Below are 22,160 nucleotides of genomic sequence, written 5' to 3'. Positions count from 1 at the left end.
AACTTCAATTTTAAAACTCTGGGTGGGGCAGGTGTTTGACACGGTAGTTAAGACACCACTTGGGACACCAGTATCCCATATCAGAGTGCCTAGGATTGAGTCCCAGCTCCATTTGATTCCAGCTTCCTACTAACGCACATCCTAGGAGGCAGCAGATAATGGGTCAAGTACTTGGGTTCTCTGCCACCCATGTGGAAGATATGGATGGAGTTCCTGGTTCCTGGCTTTGGTCTGGCCCAGGCCCAGCTGTTGGAGGCATTTGGAAAATGAACCAGTGGATGGACGATCTCTCTCTCTCTTTGTGCCTTTCAAATAAAATGAAAACTTTTTTAAAAAATGAAAACATCTGTTGGGGGTAGGGGGTGCTTGCTATCTAGGGCCAATACCTATACTCGTCACACACACACACACACACACACACACACACTATAATTGCCCCTTACAGATCAAAGTGGACAAAGGAAAATTCCTATCAGATCAGAGTCCATCTCTCCTCTAAGTATCTCAGAACTTCACTCCACTGCCCTGGGACACTTTAACTTGCACACACTCAAATAGAAGAGGTTGAAAAAGGGACTCAAACAGATACACATGTACCCATGTTTATAGCAACACTATATCGAACAACCAAAAGGTAGAAGCAACCCAGTGTCCATCAATAGGTGAATAAATAAAATATAGTGCACACATACAATTAATTATTTTTCAGCCTTAAAAAGGAAGGGATTTCCAACACATACTACAACATGGATGAACCCTGAAGACATTATGTTAAGTGAAATAAGCCAGTCACAAAAGGACAAACACTGGGAAAAAGGTACTGTGGCACAACGGACTGAGCTGCCATTCCTGACACTGACATCCCATAGCAGAGTGCCATTTCAAGTCCCAGCTGCTCTGCTTTTGATCCAGCTGCCTGCTAATGTGCATGGGAAAGCAGCAGAGAATAGCCCAAGAACTTCAGGTCACTGACTCCAATATGGGAAACCTGATGGACTCTGGGATCCTGGCTTTGATCTGGACAAGCTCCAGTCAATGCAGCCATCTGGTGTGTGCAGCACAGATGAACGATCTCTCTCACTCTCTCTGTGTCACAGTGCCTTTCAAACAAATAAATATGTTTTAAAACTGACAAATACTGTCTGATTCTACTTATATGAGCACAGTTAACCCACAGAGTCAGGAAGTAGCAAAGTGGTTGCCAAGGGCTGGTAGAATGGTAGATTGAGGAGAATGAGGGGTTAGTGATTAATGAGTTCTTAATTTCAGTTTGGGAAGAGGAAAACAGTCCTGGAGACAGACCGTGGTGAGGATAGCACAGCAATGTGAATATACTTATTAACATCAGAAAATATATACTTAAAAAGTCACAATGGCAAGTCTATGCTATGTGTATTTTATTACAAATAAAAAACAAGACTAAGAGGTCCATGTCTTTCCTTCTCGAGAGTTCCATGAGTCTTACCCACACCCCAACCCCCAGCTTTCTGCAACCCCTGCCTGTTGACATTCTCATCATGGGACCCCATACTGAGCACAGGGTCACAGAGATGAAGATGCTTCCTCACTGACGGGGAAAAGGAAGAAGCCAAATACATACTGAAGAAGCAGAGGGTGCATGGACACTTGGGCAAAAGAGCAAACTGAAAATAAACCCTGAGCAGCTTCAAGGCAACACTGTGGCAATCATCAAAGTAATAATTAAAGGCAACTACCAGTCTCCTACCTAGTTTCAACCAACCCTTGGTGAAGAACCTTAAAAATCAAACCAAGATGGAGTGACCTAAGCCAATACCATTAAAACAAGAAGTTACCTTTGCCCCAAATAAAATTAAAGTTTAAAAATTATAGCCCTAAACTTTTTCCCCCAAAGCTAAAATTAGGTGCAGCTATAAAAATAAGGGACCCTATGCTTAGCTAGCTGCGACACTTGTGCCTGGCTGTGCTAAGACCTAACCCAGTTTGTATGCCTCCTAATACTCAAATAATGGTGTGGGAAGCGGGACACCGCTCTCCCACCAGGGGAACAATGGGAGTGAGGTGTCGTCCCCCTCAGGGTGAACAAGATGGCGCTGGCAGGAAAAGGAACTACTAAAGAAGTAAACAACAAAATGGCAACGAGGTGCATGCCTCCCATGTGATCCCGTAGCTGATTGGATAGAAGACGCATGCCCTTCACATGATCAGCTCACGGATTGGACTGCTGTGTGCATGGCCTCCCATGTGATCCTGTAGCTGATTGGATAGAAGACGCATGCCCTTCACATGATCAGCTCACGGATTGGACTGCTGTGTGCATGGCCTCCCATGTGGTCCCATAGCTGATTGGATAGAAGACGCATGCCCTTCACATGATCAGCTCCCGGACTGGACTGCTGTGTGCATGGACTCTATAGTGCTTTTGATTGGTCGCTACAGGTATATAAACCGTGTGGCTTTGTGCTGGGGGCACTCTCTGGACTCCTGAGTTCAGGAGGCCCATCTGCACAGACGCCAAATAAATCCTCTTGCTTTTGCATCAGCTGGTCTGGACTCTGAGTCTTTGGGGTGTGCCTCTCGACGTGTTAGCATCCTCACTCCGAGGGTCTAACATTGGGAGCCTGGTGTTTCACAATTGGTGAAACAGCATGACAGCAGTAAGTTAGGGGTTCTGACTTTCCTGCATGTAGATGCAGGTGGAACAAAGAACAGCACACAGGCTCTTAGGAAGCTGAGTCAGGGCTGTGTACCTTAATGGTTCCACCATCCACCTGGGAATCCTGTCGTCTTACACAGGCTCCTGTCACCCAACACGCACCCTTGTTTATAGGGTGATTCCTAGCATTAACTTTCCCACACAATAAGGACGTCCCAGATTTTTTTCTATCTGCTTTCATTTCAGGGGATAGGAAAGACATAGCAGCAAATCGTGTTGCCATGTAGAAGTACAATGAATGATGGATATGGGAACTTCTCCAGAACTGAAACTTGTCCCCTACATTGAGGTAAACCAGGTGCAGAGAGGAACAAGCCAACCACAGGAAGACACAATTAAGTGGTAGCTCAGACTCCTGCCTTGGAGAAGCAGAGGGGAGACTTAATTACAAAACCAAGTGAATGACATTTAAATAAGATTAAAAACAGGAAGGAGACAGAGAGCCTCCAGCAGAGCAAAAATAAATGTCTCCAAAGAATCAGGTCAGAGAGAGCTATTTGAGCAGCTTTCATAAACTAAGAAGTGAAAGAGAAAGCAAAAACAAGACTCAGCCAGATTCTATTTTGTAGCCTGGCATGGAGCTAGGATAAGGTGCCACAGAACCCAATTCAAAACCTGCTTATTATTGGAAATGGATAATTTCACAGTGACTGATAAAAAGAGAAATATTAGCATCTCCCTTGCTTATAAGAGAAGTCAAAGAATTCAAAGGACAGGCTGGAAACAGCACTAGTGTAACAAGCTAATGCCACCAAAACCCCAGAGGCACTAAAACTCCAGCCAATTCCAGCATCTCTGGACAAAAATCACCAATTACCCAGGGACATTGCCAACAATCAGCAGGCTCACTGTCAATCAGCAGAGTGGTACAGAAGGATTTAAAAGCCAACACCTGCCAGTAGAATAATTTAAAAATACACTAGGTGGCTTCTCAGAATCAGGCATCTGTCTGGCTGCAAACCTAAGCATCTCACTCACACAGGCCTATGAATCAAACAAAATAATGAAATGGCTTTGGTTGTGTGCTATGAGCCTCTCCAGGTGAATGGAGCACACAAGTCAGTATGTCAACAGCTGCATAGCCAAAAGGTTCCCCACCCCTCTAACTGACCCAAAACAGAATTCCTTTCTGTCTTTCCTATTTCCCTTGCTGTAGATGGATACCTGCTAAATGGGAAAATAAGGTTCTCAACTATGTCATGTTCTCATTTATGTAGGGACAATGCAATTCTCACAGTTACCACTCATCCTCTTCTTTATCGTGACAATGAACTTCTAAAAAATATTTATTTATTTTAAAGTCAGAGAGAGAGAGATAGACCTCCCATCCACTGGTTTACTCCTCAGATTTTATACAATGGCCAGAGCCGAGCCAGGCTGAAGACAGGAGATTCATCCAGGTCTCCTCCCACATGGATGGCAAGAGTCCAAGTACTTGGGCCATCTTCTGCTACCTTTCCTAGGCTATTAGCAGGGAGCTGGATTGGAAGTGGAGCAGCCAGGACTTGAACCATATGGGATGCTGGTGTTGCAGGTGGCTCTACCTGCTATGCCAAAACATGGGCACTGACAATGAGCTTTTAATGAAGGTTCCCAGATCTTAGACTTTGAGAAATGCAAGATTACTGTGCAGCTGACTGTCAACAACCTTGGGGAGACATTGCAGGCCCCATGCCACCTGCTTTATTTTCCTCCCAGCATTGCCTAACTGAGTGACAGGGTTAAGTCAACCTTCAAGAAAACTAATAGTCAATCAGACCTCATCTCAGAGAAACCACCTGGTGTAGAACCAAGAACTTTAATTTCTTCCAAAACAAGGGAAGAGCAGTAACAGACCTGCCTGCTCACTCCAGATCCAGGAAAGGATGAACCCAAACCATGTGCCCTTTACCACAGGAAAAACAACCAAAGCACAGCTCCTCTTTCCCGCCCCTCTGACTTGACAAAAAGCGATGGGCCTCAGAGCAGTCGCTTATCTAGACAGGAAGTGACTCCATGTGTGGAGAAAAGAACAGCAAAGATGGATTTCTCACTCAGTTAGGGGCTTTTACATGGAAATCATCTTCTCCCTCTAGCAGGCTGAGCCTATTACAGAATCTTTTGCTTCTGCCAAGTTTCTGAGAGGATGAGAAAAAGATTCAAAACTGTAAATTTTGTATTTAGCCAAATGTTGAAAGGAAAAAGGCTTCTTGGCTTTCTTTTCCAGTCCTTGAGCTCTCTACACTACTGAACAGACGTCTCTCGTAACTACAGAACCAGAGATACCTTTTAATGCCCTCCGATTATAACATTCTAACTTTAAAGAAACTGATTATCCACACAAGAAAAAAGGCACTCCTTTTGCACGCGGAAGCCAGAGCAATCTTAATTAGGCACATCAAGCTTAGACTATATTTTGTGACATATTTGCCTAAATCAGAGAAAATTAAGGGGAATGAGGAAGAATAACTTAAAAAGTAATTTTAAAAACAAGATAGCAACAGCAGCTGCCAAAATTCCTCTTCCCATCTACTCTAGCTTTATACTGCTGTGTGCTTTCCCACCTAGATACCTTCTTCAAAACTAAAAGCACCAACAATGCAGAGTTACATAAGATGTTAGTTATCATTGGAAAAAGCTAGGTGAGAGGTACATGAAACTCTACATACTATTTTTGTAACTTCCTATAAGTTTATAATTACATCAAAATTAAAAATTTAATAAAGAAACTAAAAGAAGGAGACAAAAGTTTACCCACATCTCATATCAGAGTGCCTGGTTTTAGGTCCTGGCTCCTGACCCCGACTCTAGTTTCCTGCTGATGTGCACCCTGGGAGGCAGAGGGTGATGGCTTGAGTGGCTGGGTCCCTGCTACCCATGTTGGTGCATCTGGGCTGAATCCCTGGCTCCAAGGCATTTGAGGAGTGAATCAGCAGAGGAGAGCTCTCTACCTCCATATCTCTGCCTCTCAAATAAATAAATAAATAAAAAACAAACAAAAAAAAAATCAAAGGATAGTTTCTCAAAACCAGGAGGAGTGCCAAACTGCCAAAGCTATACTTACACAAGAACTACCAAATAATCCATGGCTCAAAGTCAATCTGTCGCTCACAAAATTTCAGTACTATATTGACAACACCTATAGGATAACAAGCTTCCAACGAAAGGTTCTCAATTCTTGGTCTCAAGGTGTACCTGACCATGAAATCATAGGCTTCCTCCAGTGCTGGGTGTGACAGCTGGATCCAGAAAGCTGTGACACTCTAGAGATTTTCCATTTTTCCCAATAGGTGTCTAAAAGGTCAGGCTACATACAATTTCTCTCTTTTTCACAAAGCTGTGAATTCTATTTAGCACAGTGAAGCTGAACAGATTGTTTTGGGGGCTTCGAGGCCTTTCTTCCTGCAGAGAGGCACATGTTGCCTGGTGATCTGCTTCTGAGCAGAGGAGTCAGGAACTCTAAGTTCTAATCATGACTCTGTTTAGATCTGGTTCCATGATCCTTAGCAAGTCATTTAACCCTTCCTTCTATATCTCCACTCTCTTCCCCAACAAATGGGAATAAGAATAATGACATCACGCAGGATATGGAAGAATGAAAGGGTAAGAAGGACTGTGATCCACAGACAAATGTCAAGTGTAAAATGCCAGCATAAATCCGCCTTTCATTCAACTCGTGTTCTCAGACTGTGGAAAGTCACACGATTTGAATGCAAGCTGTGTCCCCAGTGCCCCTATTGCCTGTGGTGGAAGTAAAATAAGCTGACTCTGTGAGGTTCTGTTCAAGTATTTTCTTCTCCAATAACAACATGCTTCTCTCTAAAGATTCTGCTCATTCTTTGGTTAATGACTTAGAAACCATCAAAGTTTCCATTTTTACTTGGTTAAAAGCAATCCACACATCTGTGGTTAAGGAAGAAAGAGCCAAAGGAAAAAGAAATTACCTACCACTCCCTTTCCCAACAACTGCAACAAAACTAAGTTGGATGGCCTATGAAAGGTGAAGCTAGCTCATGAAAAACCTGGCAACACACATCCTACCGGGTTCTAGTATCATTATGATTGAGATTTAAACACCACAGTTGCTGCTTTAAGAGAATGCTGGTTCATCATTAATAGAAGTTCTACATATTCATTAATCCACTTACTTATTCATTTGAATGCTTTCTGAGTCCCTATAAAATGTCAAGTAGTCTGCTGGGGATAAAACAATGATTAAAACACAGACTTTACCCTCCAGGAAGTTTTTTTGAAAGGCAGATACAAGAATCTAAACCAATCAATGCGCAAACAGCAAAAGCAACATGATAAACTAGAATAGAGACCCAAAGTGCTACAGAAACACACAGGAAATGAGACATAGTAAACAAAATAGTTTATGGCTTTAAGTAGTTCAGAGAGGAAATTGCTAAAGTCCCCAGTAGGAATGCAGCATGACTAGTGAGTAAAGAAAAAATATTTTACCAAATACAAAAATGTTCTATGAGAACAGAATTAATTAGGAAGCAGTGAAACATAAAATTAAGACAAGAATTTTTCACATGGGATGGGGGGAGCAGAAGAGGCTTCAGGATGGTTCAAAACTCTCTGAAATCACAAAGATTTATGCGTAAATGGACATTTTTCTGGACATGTTATCAGCCTAGTCTAAAAGGTAAAGAGCTACATTACTAGGATCTTAACCCAAAACCCAGTTTTCTGTCTCCATCAAGGGAGAATTTTAAGACCTAAGCTTTCACACACTAAGACTTCTGGGTAGCCTAGAGGAAAAAGAAGAGCTCTTGGGGCCAGCGCTGTGGCACAGTGGGTTAATGCCCTAGCCTAAAGTGCCAGCATCCCATATGGGCACCAGTTCGAGACACGGCTGCTCCACTTCCTATCCAGCTCTCTGTTATGGCCTGGAAAAGCAGTAGAAGATGGCCCAAGTCCTTGGGCCCCTGCACCCATGTGGGAGACCGGGAAGAATCCTGGCTCCTGGCTTCGGATCGGCACAGCTCCGGCTATTGCGGACATCTGGGGGAGTAAACCAGCGGATGGAAGACCTCTCTCTCTCTCTCTCTCTTTCTCTCTCTGTCTCTCTGCCTTTCCTCTCTCTGTGTAACTCTGACTTTCAAATTAAAAAAAAAAAAAAAGATTAAAAAAAAGAAGAAGAAGAGCTCTCAAACTTCCTTAACTTGGTAAAAAATAATGATTGCTGAAAAAGAGGATAACACCAACAGCTAGGACTTCTTTCTTTGCACATACCGGCTAAAGTTGGCCTAAATATGTTTCCTCAGATACCATGGTGACAGGCATCACAGAGATCAAGTGGCGACAAGCAAGAAGTCAAGACTTGGATCTGTGAAGCCAAGAGTAGGAAAAGCCTACCAAATAGGCCTGAACCCTCACCTAATACAGTTGGCTCCTACTTGTCCATAAGTCCACACCTGGGAATTCCTTACAGAGGACCTTTGGCCATCCATCTCCCCGATAATAAAGGGCTACCATAGCCAAATAGCAACAACAAAAATCAGCACTCAAAGTAGAGTGATACTAAACACCCACAATCCAAACAACAAGACATTTGGACCCCAGCCAATTGCTAGATACCCAGGGGCTTCTATCCTTCTAACACACGACTTATCAGTCTTATTGTAAGTAAAATTCAATTACATTCTGCAGCACACGTATGGGTAAGCGTAATCCACATAAACATATTTGCCATGATGCATTTCACACACCTCCCTCAAATCCATAAGTCTCAGAGGCAAAGAAAGAATGAAACCATGGGCATTCCAACATTAGAGAGGTAGTGCCAGCCAAGTAGTAGGTGGATCCACCCTAGCCACACTTGTATTCACTGAATGCAGTATTATATACTACTATGGGCTCTGACTACATCACATGTAGCACTGTACTTCGCAGCTTTCCTTAACACCTGCTGCTCTGCATCTCACTGTACACTCCATGTAGGAACACATGCAGCCAGGGTTCCAGGAGGGCTCACCCAGTCGACAAAGGAAAAGGATCTAGTCTCACTTGGCAGAAAATAGCAGTACAAATGTCTATGTCTTAGAAACAAGAAGTCATCCATGCCTCAACAATGAAACTCTTTTATACCTCCTTTCAACCCATTAAGGCCCATAGACTGCCTGAGATTGCACACAATTACAAACAGAGCTGAACACAATAGAAAAGTCTCAAAGACACAGAGATCAACTGACCAACAAAGGAGAAAGAACAGTCTCCTTCTTCACAACTTCCTAGCCAGAATGGCAAAATGCTGTGAGTCAGAAAAGATAACTATAAATGACATTTTTAACTTCTTTAAAAAATAATTGCTAGGGCTGGCACTATGGCTCACTTAGTTAATCCTCCGCCTGCGGTGCTGGCATCCCATATGGGCACTGGGTTCTAGTCCCCATTGCTCCTCTCCCAGTCCAGCTCTCTGCTGTGGCCCGGGAGGGCAGTGGAGGATGGCCCAAGAGCTTAGGCCCTTACACCCGCATGGGAGACTAGAAAGAAACACCTGGCTCCTGGCTTCAGACTGGCGCAGCCCGCCGGCCGAGGCAGCCATTTGGGGAGGGAATCAATGGAAGGAAGACCTTTCTCTCTGTCTCTGTCTATAACTCTACTTGTCAAAAAAAAAAAAATTGCCTGTTTAAGCAAAAATGATAGCAATGGATTCAGGGATTTATGATGTACATAAAAGTAAAGTAAACATGTAAGTAAAAGTAAGATGTACAACAGCACAAAGCAGAGCATTCACAATAATAAGAGTCAATTCATCCAGAAGATGGGGATACAAGATGGAAACAGGGGCTGGCGCCGCAGCTCAATAGGCCAATCCTCTGCCTTGCGGCGCCGGCACACTGGGTTCTAGTCCCGGTCGGGGAGCCAGATTCTGTCCCGGTTGCCCCTCTTCCAGGCCAGCTCTCTGCTGTGGCCAGGGAGTGCAGTGGAGGATGGCCCAAGTCCTTGGGCCCTACACCCGCATGGGAGACCAGGAGAAGCACCTGGCTCCTGGCTTTGGATCAGCACGGTGCGCCGGCTGCAGTGCGCCGGCCGCAGTGTCCATTGGAGGGTGAACAAACGGCAAAGGAAGACCTTTCTCTCTGTCTCTCTTTCTCACTGTCCACTCTGCCTGTCAAAAAATAAAAATAAAAAAAAAATAAAAAGATGGATACAGAAGAGTAATTGGAAGCCTCAGGACCTCAGGTAATCAGACAAGGGCAACACTGCAGGCAATGTGGATAAGGCAATGGAACAGGGCAATGAGGATGAGGATATCAACAAGGAGGATGGGAGAAAAGCCAGAGATCACGGGGGGCCAGAGACAGGACAGCCAGGAGAGAAAGGAAAGGGAACAGAATAAAATAGAATATGAAACCAGAAAAGAATCAGAAGAAGCAGGCAGAAACAACTACTGTGCCAGTTGTTTAGAATTATAGTATCTAGGGGCTGGTGTTGTGATGTAGCAGGTAAAGCCACTGTCTGTGACACTGGCATCCCATATGGCTGCTGATTCAAGTCCCAGCTGCTCTACCTCTGATCCAGCTCCATGTTAATGTGCCTGGTAAAGCAGCAAAGATAGCCCAAGTACTTGGGTCCCTGCACCCACCTGAGAGACCCAAATGAAGCTCCTAGGTCCTACTTTGGCTTGGCCCAGCACTGACTACTGTAGCCATTTAGGGAGTGAACCAGCAGACAGAAGATCTGTCTCTCTTTCAAATAAACAAACAAATCTTTTTTTTTTAATCTTTAAAAAAAAAAGATTTGTTTATTTGAAAGGTAGAGTTAGAAAGAGAGGCAGAGGGAAAGCAGCAGAAGAAGGCCTAAGTGCCTGGGACCCTGCATCCGCATGGGAGACCCGGAGGAGGCTCCTAGCTTCAGATTCGCACAGCTCCGGCTGTTGTGGCCATTTCGGGAGTGAACCACCGAATGGAAGACTTTTCTCTCTGTCTCTCCCTTTCACTGAATGTAACTCTATCTCAAATAAATAAATAAAATCTTTAAAAAAAAAAATAGAGAGGCAGAGATAGATCTCCCTATAATTTCTCTAATAAAGAAATTCTACTAACTTTGGTCATTTCAAATTTTTTTGTCTTTCTTTAGCTCTTCCAATATCCCCTCAGTCCCATACTCACACAATCATAGTCTTCTCTCCTAAAATTCCAAAATGCCACCATTGCCATTTATTCGTATTCTCCTACTCCTCCTTTACCACCATAGGCAGTAACTGCAAAGAACTTGCTAATCCATTAATTAAAGATCTCTACTTCCCATTATGGAGAACTAAATTTAGAAAGCCAAATTGGGTTGGGAGGAAACCATGTGTCACAACAAGAGAGATGAATTCCTTGGGAGGGGACGGGTTATGGGCCTGTTTCTTAAACAGCCTTGACACTAACATACCCTCCTCTGCTGAGAACAGAGAAGCTCTCCCCACCGTGGGGCAACCATTCATCGCTGGTATCATCTAGAGGAGATTTTATTGTACCATCAGGTCACAAAAGCCACAGGACCTATCAACAAGCGGCTGTCTGGGGAATATGTCTCCTCTGCTTTCTTGAAACCTGCAATTTAGCTGCAGAAAAGAAAAGGGTGGCAAGCCAGCATTAATTATACCCTTAGTGAGAACGCCACTTCCCGCCTGCAGGGCGGCAGTGACTTTACCCAACGACCAAATGGATACAGAGACAAAAGTAAACACTGTAATTTGCTGTTTTGTCTCTGGCACAGGGGGAGTGGTACAACCAACACTGTCTGTAAACAGTAATAATGCCAGATGTAACACAAAGAACAGGACTCCCCCATCTTCCCACCCCCAGTCCTCCTGAGACTACTCATCTTAAGGAAACCCAGAAGCCTCCCTATCGTCCATATGTTGCGACCAAGTGGAACAGAGCGAGCATCTGAGTCTGTACTGACTCCTCCTACCTCACTGTTACACAAAGAAGAATCACTGGAACACAAGAAATAGTCGATTATTTCTACTACCTGACAAAAAGCACAGAGAAAAGGGACAGGAGAGAGCGCATAGAACATGTGACATGCCCAGGTCTGGGGAAGAAAAAAGCTGCAATGTCCAAAAAAAAAAAAAAAAAAAAAAAAAAAAAGCATACATGAAACTAGAAGCATCCTAAAGAACCACCAGGTTAAAAAGAATCCAGCTAGGGGCTCATAAAAGGTACAAAAAGAAAGAAGATTCAAGAGAGTAAGATACCTGACCAGAGTTCCCGCCAGGTATAATGCAGGCGCACTCGACACTTCTTCTGGTAGCAAAGCAGTTTATGTACTACCTGTATGCAGCGTCTGTAACAGAAGAAAAAACCAGGGTAAGCCCAAAAGTCATGCAGCTCACCACAGATACCTTTTTTTTTCAGTGAAGTCAGCTTTGCTAAGATCTCTAATGATACTGGGTATGAATGTGTATACATGCAGAACAGCACTTACACATTCCACTATTCTGGTGGATAAATCACGCACACACACAAGCCTGCGCTACCCATTTCCCATATCAATGGGAATAGGGACTGTGACCATTTGTAACTCAAGAGTCAATTAGGAGGCCGGCACTGTGGTGCAGCGGGTTAAAGCCCTGGCCTGAAGCGCCAGAATCCCATATGGGTGCCGGTTCTAATTCCGGCTGCTCCTCTTTCAATCCAGCTCTCTGCTACGGCCTGGGAAAGCAGCAGAGGATGGCCCAACTCCTTGGGCCCCTGTACCCGCATGGGAGACCCAGAAGAAGCTCCTGGCTCCTGGCTTCGGATCAACGCAGCTCCAGCCATTGCAGTCATCTGGGGAGTGAACCAGCGGATGGAAGACCTCTCTGTCTCTACCTTTCTCTGTAACTCTTTCAAATAAATAAAATAAATCTTAAAAAAAAAAAAAAAAAGAGTCAATTGGGGGACCAACACTGTAGCGTAGTGGGATAAAGCCCTTGTCTGCAGTGTCAGGATCCCATATGGATGCCAGTTCAAGTCCTGGCTGCTCCACTTCAGATCTAGCTCTCTGCTATGGCCTGAGAAAGCAATAGAGGACAGTCCAAGTCCTTGGGCCCCTGCACCATGTGGGAGACCTGGAAGAAGGTGCTGGCTCCTAGCTTTGGATTGCTGCAGCTCTGGCCATTCCAGCCATTTGAGGAGTGAACCAGCAGTTAGAAGATCTCTTTCTCTCTGTCTCTACCTTTCTGTAACTATCTTTCAAATAAATAAAATAAATCTTAAAAAAAAAAAAAAAAGGTCCATTAGGGGGCCAGTATTGTAACGTAGCAAGTTAAGCTGCTGTCTGCAATGCTGGCATCCCATCTGAGTGCCAGTTCAAGTTCCAGCTGCTCCATTTCCAATCCAGCTGCCCGCTAATGTACCTGGGAAAGCAGCAGAGAATAGGCCCAAGTGCTTGGGTCCCTGCACCCACACTGGAGACCTGGACGGAGTTCCAGGTTCCTTGTTGTGGTCTGGCCCAGCTCCAGCTATCGCAGCCATGTAAGCAGTGAACCAGCAGATAGAGGGTGTGTGTGTGTGTGTGTATGCACAAACATACGTGTAATTATGCCTTTCAAATAAACAACTTTAAAAAAAAAAAAAGTCAAGCAGGTTAAGCTGCCCCCTGCAGTGCTGGCATCCCATATGGGCACCAGCTGGATTCCCTGCTGCTCAACTTCTGATACAGCTCCCTGCTAATACTCCTGGGAAGACAGTGGAAGATGGCGCAAGTGTTTGGGTGCCTGTCATCCACGTGGGAGTTCTTGAAGAAGCTAATGGTTCCTGGCTTTGGCCTGGCCCAACCCTGACCAGTGTGGCCATCTGGGGAGTGAACTAGGAGATGAAAGATCTCTCTCTCTCTCTCTCTCTGTAACTCTACTTTTCAAATAAAATAAATAAATATTAAAAAAAATTATAAATCTAGCAAAAATACTTGCTTCATCTCTGAGAGGATTTTGAAAGCTTAAAATTATATACAAAAACCATCACTTTGTACCCCATAAATATATAAAGTGTAATTTTTCAATATATAATTTTTAAAATAAAGTTTAGAAAGCCATGATTGAAATTACAAAGGAAGGGGCTGACGCTGTGATGCAGCAGGTTGAAGCCCTGGCCTGAAGTGCCGGCATCCCATATGGGTGCTGGTTCTTGTCCCAGTTGCTCCTCTTCCTATCCAGCTCTCTGCTATGGCCTGGGATGGCAGTAGAAGATGGCCCAAGTTCTTGGGCCCCTGCACCCACGTGGGAGACCCGGAAGAAGCTCCTGGCTCTTGGCTTCGGATCGGTGCAGCTCCAGCCATTGTGGCCATCTAGGGAGTGAACCAGCAGATGGAAGACCTTTCTCTCTGTCTCTACCTCGCTGTGTAACTCTTTTAAATAAATCTTAAAAAAAAAAAAAAAAAAAGAGGAAAATGCTGATGAAATCTGCTTCCTAAAAATACAAATCATAGAGTGGGTGCTGTGGCACAGTGAAGAAAGCCACCATATTGGAGTGCCTGGTTTGAGTCCTGGCTTCTCTGCTTCTGATCTTCCTTCTTGTTAATGCACACACCGGGAGGCAGATGGAGTTCTGAGCTCCTGGCTTCTACCTGGCCTAGTCCTGGTTGGTACAGACATTTGGGGAGCCAGAAGATGGTTGATCTCTTTCTTTCCCTCTCTCCCTTTTTCTGTAACTCTGTGTTTGAAATAAATAAAAACAAAACTTAAAAAATTAATTGGGTTGCTTGTTTTAAAAAATATAAATCTTTTATTTGATAAAAGGTATTTATTAAAATTAAAATAAAATATTTAAAAAATGCAAGAAAAAAATTTTAAATAACCATTATGCTAACCCATTATGCTAACTTCCATCATTTATATTAGCTTCCTGGTATTTGAATTTTATATAAATGGAATCTTGTGGTAGGTGTATGTACTTTATTGTGCTTGGCTTCTTTCACTCAGTATTATGGTAGTGGAATTTGTATATTTTGTCATGCACAAAAGTAGTTAGATCTTTCTATTCTTATACAGTACTCTCTTGTGTGAATATACCACAATTTTTTATCCATTCTGCTGTTAATAGGTATTTAGATTTTTTCCAGTTTTTGGTCTACTACACATAATGCTGCTAGAGGCTTACTATTTGTCCTTTGGAGAACAAAGAGATGCATACACCTTATTTGAATAAACAGTAAGAACTGGGGCCAGCACTGTGGCATAGTGGGTAAGGCTGCCCCCTGCAGTGCTGGCATCCCATATGGGTGCCAGTTCAAGTCCCGGCTGCTCCACTTCTGATCCAGCTCTCTACTATGGCCTGGGAAAGCAGTAGAAGATGGCCCAAGTCCTTGGGCCCCTGCACCCATGTGGGAGACCCGAAAGAAGTTCTTGCCTCCTGGCTTCAGATCAGTGCAGCTCCAGCCATTGTGTTCAATTGAAGAGTGAACCAGCGGCTGGAAGACTTCTCTCTCTCTGCCTCTCCTTCACTCTCTGTGTAACTCTGACTTTCAAATAAATATTGAAAAAAACAAAACAAAACAAAAAAACAGGGGCTGGCACTGTGGCGTAGCAGGTAAAGCTGCCACCTGCAGCGCAGCATCCCATATGGGTGCCCGTTCAAGTTCTGGCTGCTCCACTTCCAATCCAGCTCTCTGGAAGATGGCCCAAGTCCTTGGGCCCCTGCACCCCCCTGGGAGACCCGCAGGAAGCTCCTGATTCCTGGCTTCGGATCGGCGCAACTCCAGCTGTTGCGGCCATCTGGAGAGTGAACCAGCGAATGGAAGACTTCTCTCTCTCTCCCTCTCTCTCTCTCTCTCTGCCTTTCCTTCTCTCTCTGTGTAACTCTGACTTTCAAGTAAATAAATAAATCTTTCAAAAAAAAAAAAAAACAGTAAGAACTGAAATTGCTGAATGAAAAATCGAATGCACAACCTAGTACACTTCCATTCAGTTTTCTAAGCCTTTTTACATCCTCCCCAGCAATGTATTAGATTTCCAGTTGTTCATCATCCTCACTACCACTTGGTATTGCCAGGCTTTTGAATTTTAACAATATTGTTAAACGCACAATGGTATCTCATTACAGTTTTTTGTTTTGTTTTGTTTTGTTTTGTTTTTGACAGGCAGAGTGGACAGTGAGAAAGAGAGACAGAGAGAAAGGTCTTCCTTTGCTGTTGGTTCACCCTCCAATGGCCACCGCGGCCGGCGCGCTGCGGCCAGTGCACCGCGCTGATCCGATGGCAGGAGCCAGGTACTTCTCCTGGTCTCCCATGGGGTGCAGGGCCCAAGCACTTGGGCCATCCTCCACTGCACTCCCGGGCCACAGCAAAGAGCTGGCCTGGAAGAGGGGCAACCGGGAAAGAATCCGGCACCCCGACCGGAACTAGAACCCGGTGTGCCGGCGCCGCTAGGCGGAGGATTAGCCTAGTGAGCCGCGGCGCCGGCCCTCATTGCAGTTCTAAGTTGTCTTTTTCTGATGTGTAATGAGGTTGTATCTTATGTCTGTTGGACACTGACTATCCTTTTTTGTGAAATGTTGGTTCAGTCTTTTGCTCATTAAAGAACGGAAAAAAGAAAACACTTTTGTGACCCAGGTTTTCCAAATTGTCAGGAAATGTAAGTTACAGTTTTCATAGCAGTGTTAATTTAATACATTAATCTGAGCTAGGTATGGTAAGATTCCTACAAAACCACTAAATGTCCACTTCAATAGTCAGTTCATATTATGTTGATAAATCCCTGTTTTTCATTTTAAGTTCAAAGATTCAATGTTAACAATTAACCAGGATCTCAGCCATAGGAATCACTAGTGCTTGGAGGTCTCTAAATTGCCTAACATGCAAAAGCTTAATTAACTGCAGGTTTGAAATCTCACTTTATCACATCCTCCATGCCCTACATGAGCTTAAATTAGGTCAGTGGGAGGAGCGCTTGGTTACTGAGGGCTGGGAACATACCCCTCCATAGCTCAAGGTTCACCACCTAAGTCCAAAGGTTCCTAAGAAACTGCCAGTCCTGTCTTTTTCACTCATTTCTTCAACAGATACTGGGGCTGGCACTGTGGTGCTGCAGGTTAAGCTGCTGCTTCTGACAGCCAGTATCCCACTTTGGATCGCTGGTTCAAGCCCCAGCTGGTTTACTTCCATTCCAGCTCCCTGTTAATGTGCCTGGGAAGGCAGAAGATGATGGCCCAAGTACTTGGACCCCTGCATCCACATGAGAGACACAGATGGAGTTCTGGTTTCCTGGTTTCAGTCTGGCCCAGCACCAGCCACTGCGGTGATTTGGGGAGTGAACCAAATCTTTCTCTGTCTCCCCCACTCTGTCACTCTGCCTTTCAAATAAATAACAATATGCAAAAACAAAAGTTTATTTCAAAAAACCAACATTGACTGTATAATAACTAAATGCTACTGCTTAAGTCTTATTATAACTGAGCTGTAAAGTTCCTAGAAAACTGAACCCAGAAACCTATAGTTTCAAGCAAATCAAAGAGGCTCTGCCTCTTGAAACTGCTCTGACACGAAAGGATGATGCAGAGGGGGCAAAAATAGAAGAGACAAAATAAGTATGCCAAAAGGAAGTTGGGAAAAGTGGCTTTGCTGCTTTTTGATTTATGTAACTTTTCTAGTACACCCTAATTGCAATCCAGCTGAAGGACAGCTTCAAGTAAAGAACACTTTCTGAGTGGGAACTGAGACTGGGGATCTAAGGTTTCAATCTGAGACACAGTATCCTGAGACCCTACTAACTTAACAGACACTACATTAATCTATCAGTGTCAATCAGACAGTTCATACAATCAGCTACAATTAGGAGTAGTTATTTTCTTGGGCCTCATAGCAGAGGAGAAAAGTGGGCAGAAAAAAAAAAACAGTATTAAACCTCCCTCTGTGGGGTCAAAGCCAAAGGCACCAACCAATGGAATTCAAATACCTAAAGGAGCCGGCACCGCGGCTCACTAGGCTAATCCTCCGCCTTGCGGCACCAGCACACGGAGTTCTAGTTCTGGTCGGGGCGCCGGATTCTGTCCCGGTTGCCCCTCTTCCAGCCCAGATCTCTGCTGTAGCCAGGGAGTGCAGTGGAGGATGGCCCAAGTGCTTGGGCCCTGCACCCCATGGGAGACCAGGAGAAGTACCTGGCTCCTGCCATCGGATCAGTGCGGTGCGCCGGCTGCAGCGCGCCGGCCGCAGCGGCCATTGGAGGGTGAACCAATGGCAAAGGAAGACCTTTCTCTCTGTCTCTCTTTCTCACTGTCCACTCTGCCTGTCAAAAAAAAAAAAAAAAAAAAAAAACTAAAGGAGGGTGCGGCAGGGGGTTGGTACAGTGGTTAAGATGTAAGATGCAGGGCCGGCGCCATGGCTCAGTTGATTAATCCCCTGCCTGCAGCGCTGGCATCCCATATGGGTGCAGGATTCTAGTCCCCGTTGTTCCTCTTCCAGTCCAGCTCTCTGCTGTGGCTTGGGAGGGCAGTGGAGGATGGCCCAAGTGCTTGGGCCCCTGTACCCGATATGGGAGACCAGGAGGAAGCACCTGGCTCCTGGCTCCTGGCTTCGGATCGGCGCAGCGCATCAGCGTAGTGGCCATCTGGGGGTGAACCAACAGAAGGAAGACCTCTCTCTCTCTCTCTCTCTCACTGTCTAACTCTATCTGTTTAAAAAAAAAAAAAAAAAAGATGTAAGATGCTTTTTGGGACACCTGCATCCCATCTGGGAGTGCCTGGGTTTGAATCCCAGCTCCACCCCTAATTCCAGTGTCCTGCTAACGTGCACTCTGGAGAGGTGGCAGGTCAAGCAGCTGTGGGAGACCCAGGTTGAGTTCCCATTCCCAGGCATTTGAGGAGTCAATCAGCAGATGGGAGGTCTCAGGCTCTCTCTGCCTCTCAATACATTTTTTAAAAATTAAGTGCCTAACAGCACATTAAAGACATAAATGAATGGAATATTTAAGTTAAAATCCTAAAGTTACTCTTCTCTGGAAGATTTAAGAATAGTGCCAATAATAAACTTGTACTGCTACCTTATTAGCCTAATCTACTTGCCCCATTATTCACATCTCTGTTCTCCCTCTAAGCTCTAAATGGTCTTGCAGGAGCCTCAGACTGGATTTAATGAGAAGGCTATGTAAACTGATCCTTCATAAGAGACTTCAAAATCTCCAGCAGTGATATTAAAATATTTTACAAAACAGAAATATAAAATAGTATAAAAATTACATACTTTTTTTAAAAAAAAATCAAACAATTCCCCAGGTCAGCGCTGTGGTGTAGTGGGCTTTAACCTTCATCTGCAGCACCAGCAGCCCACTGTGGGCACTGATTTGAGTCCCGGCTGCTTCTCTTCTCACCCAGCTCTCTGCTTATGAGTTAAGAAAGTAATGGAAGATGGCCCAAGTGCTTGGGCCCTTGCACCCACATGGGAGACCTGGAAGAAGTTCCTGGCTCCTTGTTTTGGATCGGATCAGATCCAGCCACTGCGGCCATATGGGGAGTGAACCAGCATATTCTGTCTTACCCTTTCTCCATCTGTAACTTTACCTCTCAAATAAATGAAATCTTTTTGAAAAAATTAAACAATTCCCTTTCATTCTCTAAATGAAATAATCTGTATTAAAACTGCTTATATAGTGCTATAAATTTCAGTGTAAATCATTCTGATAGTTTCCAAATGATCTAATTGAAGTGATATCCTGTATGACAGACCTGTCACTAAACAGTGCCCTTGCCTGAGCCACAATTTGCCTTAGTAAACTATAAACTTTTCTATCAACTGCCCCATGAATTGACAATCATTAGGCCCCTGTTGCTAAAAGCTTCGCTGCACCCAGCAAGGGTTGCCAGATGCTGCCCATGCATGATCACCCATGTCTGCTACATTCCTGGATGCCACTCATGCAGCCCGGTTCCGCAGAGGCTCTGTGTAGTTCAATTCCTGGAGCCAACAGCATCCCATCAACACTTAGCCACTCCAGAGCAGTGGTGATTTACTACCTACATTCTCAGTCCATGTGCCATTCCTCTCTGATTCACTCAAAAGCTGTCTATATCCACTCCAGCATCGCTCCTAAGTTACTCTGTTGCTGTCTCCTCAGTCACTCAACAGATGAGACCATTACCTTTGTGAATTCACTAACTTATACTATCTATAAAGCTGAATGAAAAAATTTTTTATTTATTTTAAATATTTATTTATTTGAAAGTCAGAGTTAAAGAATGAAAGGGAGTGATAGAGAGAGATCTTCCATCTGCTGATTCACTCCCCAGGTGGCTGCAATGCCCAGGGCTGGACAAGGCCAAGGCCAGGAGCCAGGTGCCAGGAGCTTCTTCTGCGTCTCTCACATGGGTACAGGGACCCAAGCACTTGGGCCATCTTCTGCTGCTTTTCCCAGGCCATTATCAGGGAGCTGGATCCAAAGTGGAAGAGTCAGGACATGAACCAGCACTCATATGGGATGCTGGCATTCCAAGAGGAAGTTTTTACCTGCTATGCCACAATGCCACCCCCCAAATGGAAATTTTAACAACTGTTATTGCCTTAAAAATATATACAGGAGCTGGCAAAGTGGCACAGGGGTTTTAGCCACTGCTTGCAGCATCGGCATTCTCTATCAGAGTGCAGGTTCAAGTCCCAGCTGCTCTGCCCCTGACCCAGCTCCCTGTTAATGCACCTGGAAAGGCAGCAGATGATGTCCCTGTAATTCAAAGGAGTTCTTGGCTCCTGGCTTTGGCTTGGCCCAGTCCTAGCTGTTGTAGGCACTTGGAGAGTGAACCAGCAGATGGAGATCTGTCTTTCCATATCTCTCTGTCCCTCTGCCTTTTTTTTTTTTTTTTTTTTTTTGACAGGCAGAAGGTCTTCCTTTGCCATTGGTTCACCCTCCAACGGCCACCACAGCTGGCGCGCTGCGGCTGGCGCACCGCGCCTATCCAAAGGCAGGAGCCAGGTGCTTATCCTGGTCTCCCATGGGGTACAGGGCCCAAGGACTTGGGCCATCCTCCACTGTACTCCCGGGCTACAGCAGAGAGCTGGCCTGGAAGAGGGGCAACCAGGACAGAATCTGGTGCCCCGACCGGGACTAGAACCGGGTGTGCCGGCGCCGCAAGGCGGAGGATTAGCCTACTGAGCCTCGGCGCTGGCCCCTCTGCCTTTCAAATATACCTTTTGTACTTGTGTGAGGCAGACATTTGGCACAGAGGTTAAATCATCATTTGGGAGGCCGGCACCCCACATTGGATTGCCTGGTTTGAGTTACAGCTCCTCTGCTTCTGATCCAGCTTCCTACTAACACACACCATGGAAGGCTACAGATGATGCTTCAAGTACTTGGGTCCCTGCCACCCATGTGGTAGATCTGAATAGAGATCCAGGCTCCTGGCTTAAGCCTGGCCTAGCCTGGGTTGTGGCAAGCATTTAAGGAGTAAACCAGTGGATGGAAGATCTGTCTTGTCTCTCTGCCTTTCAAATAAAAAATGAAAACACATTTATTTTATATATTTTTATATATGTAACATATAAATATATGCATGAAAAATGATTCCAAGTTTGGTGCTTTGGGAGGTGGGGACAGAGTTTCTCTTATGCCTGTGTGGTTTCCTATTTTAACACAAGATGCTTCCATTTTCTCCTGAAATCTTCTTATAGGACCCACTGAAGTCTATACCTTTCTTCTGGCGACTGGTTTGAGAACATCTAATTTAAGAAAAGTCCAAGTTTTCCATGTAAGAGCAACAATGGAGAGTTTATTCTCCCCATTCTCAAATCCTGTGGCAGCAGCCAAGGTGGAAACAAGAATCAAGGAGTTGAGAACAGACACTGTGATGCAGCAGGTTAACACACCACTTGGACACCTGCATCCCATATTGGATTGTTGGTTTCAGTCTCAGCTGCTCCATTTCCAATCCAGCTTCTTGCTAATGTGCCTGGGAAGGCAGTGGATAATGACCCTTATTAGGTTTCTGCCACTCACACAGTAGACTTGGATGGAGATCCTGGCTCCTGGCTTCAACTTGGCCAGCCCCAGTTGTACACACATTTGGGGACAGAACCAGTGTTTGGCTGGAAGATCTCCCTGTCTCTACTTGTTTGTCTCTCTCTTCCTCTCTCTCTCACTTTAACTCCTCAAATTGCTGCAACAGCCAGGACTGGACCAGGCTGAAGCCTAGAGCCAGGAACTACATCCTGGTCTCCCATGTGGGTGGCAGGGACCCAAAGAGTTAGGCCATCATTGTTGCTTTCCCAAACTCATTAGCAGGGAGATGGATCAGAAACAGAGAAGTTGGGACTTGAACTGGCACTCCAATAGGGGATGCCTGCATCATGGGCGGCAGCTTAGCCTGCTGCACCAGAATGCCAGCCACTAAATAAATCTCTATAAAAAAAAAAAAAAAGCATCAAGGAGTACAATCAGAAGTGGAAATTAATTAGCTGGGTTTTCCTACCTCTTACTACTCGAGGCAAGACTTTTCCTTCTCACTCTCTCTCTGTCTTTTGTATGAGAATTTTCTCCCATCATTACTTTACCTACAGTATTCATACACAGATATGA

General features: G+C 44.8%; 1 protein-coding gene across 9 annotated transcripts in view; it reads right to left on the bottom strand.

The window, feature by feature from the left end:
- The window catches only part of ARMH3 (armadillo like helical domain containing 3), a 213,085-nt gene that overhangs the window by 117,762 nt on the left and 73,163 nt on the right, over positions 1-22,160 (bottom strand). For all 9 annotated transcript variants that reach the window (XR_016221975.1, XR_016221976.1, XM_002718677.6 and 6 more), the window contains one exon: positions 11,880-11,968. Coding sequence is in view for 7 of the 9 variants with exons in the window: in XM_002718677.6 (XP_002718723.1) it covers positions 11,880-11,968 (89 nt within the window). In the remaining 2 variants the exon portion in view is untranslated. The remainder of the gene's footprint in view (positions 1-11,879; positions 11,969-22,160) is intronic.

This window comes from Oryctolagus cuniculus, chromosome 15 (genome assembly GCF_051225735.1).
Source record: "Oryctolagus cuniculus isolate XC-2025 breed Fujian yellow rabbit chromosome 15, ASM5122573v1, whole genome shotgun sequence".
Taxonomy (NCBI): Eukaryota; Metazoa; Chordata; class Mammalia; order Lagomorpha; family Leporidae; genus Oryctolagus; species Oryctolagus cuniculus.
The sequence above is the reverse complement of the archived record's forward strand: the minus strand, read 5'-3'. Positions and strand labels throughout refer to the sequence as shown.